The 980-nt window shown below is 53.7% G+C and overlaps 1 protein-coding gene across 1 annotated transcript in view; it reads right to left on the bottom strand.

Annotated features, from left to right (window-relative positions):
- The window catches only part of SASS6 (spindle assembly 6 homolog (C. elegans)), a gene marked incomplete at its 5' end in the record, with an annotated part of 11,222 nt that extends 10,508 nt beyond the window's left edge, over positions 1 to 714 (bottom strand). Inside the window, 1 exon segment of the mRNA XM_010146937.1 lies at positions 654 to 714. Within this exon segment, the coding sequence (XP_010145239.1) occupies positions 654 to 714 (61 nt within the window).
- Positions 715 to 980: the final 266 nt, after the last annotated feature.

The following is a 980-nucleotide window of genomic DNA, read 5'->3' as shown; positions in this document are numbered from 1 at the left end:
TCTTCTTTCGACCCGCTCGCTCACTGACAGGCCCGACTGGGCTCCAGGCTGCAGCTGGGCACAGGTTTGAACCGGCCCTGCATGCTGAATATCGCCAGGTACTGGAACCTTCCTAAGAAACGCTGCTCTCTTCCCAAACCCAGTCTAGGACCACCCTCAGCAGCACAGCAGGTGGCTGCAGTGTCAGTGACAACTAGACAAACAACAGGATTCCACAGCCTCCAGCAGTAACCTTACTGCCAGTTTTCTGGAGAAATATGGGATTTTTAACTGCAAACTTAGTACCTCACTTCTCTCCTGCCCCCTGAATGAACCCCAGACACTCAAGGGCTGACATGCTGATCAATAAAAAGCAGGATGTTACACCCACATTCGAGCCGTCACTTTTGCTGGTGGAGAACTCCGCGGAGGCAAGTGCTGCTCTGCGCTCCGAGCTAAGCGCCGGGTACACTGTGAGGCAGCTCTTAGCCTCCAGCTCTGAGGGTCTCCAAGTACTTTTAATTTGCAAGCTAAGACCTGTGAACAGACACACTAAACCAGAGAGCTAAAAAGGCTAGAAAACCCCCACCATACCCAACCAGCTACACAAGTAATTCTGTAAAAACCAACATCAGGTGAAGTGACAAATGTACGAAAACGACCAACCCACAAACCTTTCTGTGAACAGGATTAGAAACCTGCAGCAGCTCGATGTTCACTCGGATGTTCAACCTCCTGCATGCAAAAAGATGAAAACGGCAACGAATCAGGAAAACCTCCTCCAGTCACACACGTTCGCGGGCACGTACGGGAATCGCCCACGTTTCAAACCAGAAGGTTAGACCGAAATACAGAGAGTTTTCTGTCGGTGGCCACTGAGGCACCCGAAGCCTGGCAGTTCCCGCTGCCATCCCGGCTCCGGGACTTCGGCACCCGCGCAGCTCCGCGCAGCAAGCCCGAGTCCTGGAGCTTGCCCTAGGCCGGCTGGCGAAGCTCGCGGG

Source organism: Eurypyga helias, unplaced genomic scaffold (genome assembly GCF_000690775.1).
Source record: "Eurypyga helias isolate BGI_N326 unplaced genomic scaffold, ASM69077v1 scaffold37732, whole genome shotgun sequence".
NCBI classification, from domain to species: domain Eukaryota; kingdom Metazoa; phylum Chordata; class Aves; order Eurypygiformes; family Eurypygidae; genus Eurypyga; species Eurypyga helias.
This window is presented reverse-complemented; position numbering and strand designations above follow the sequence as displayed.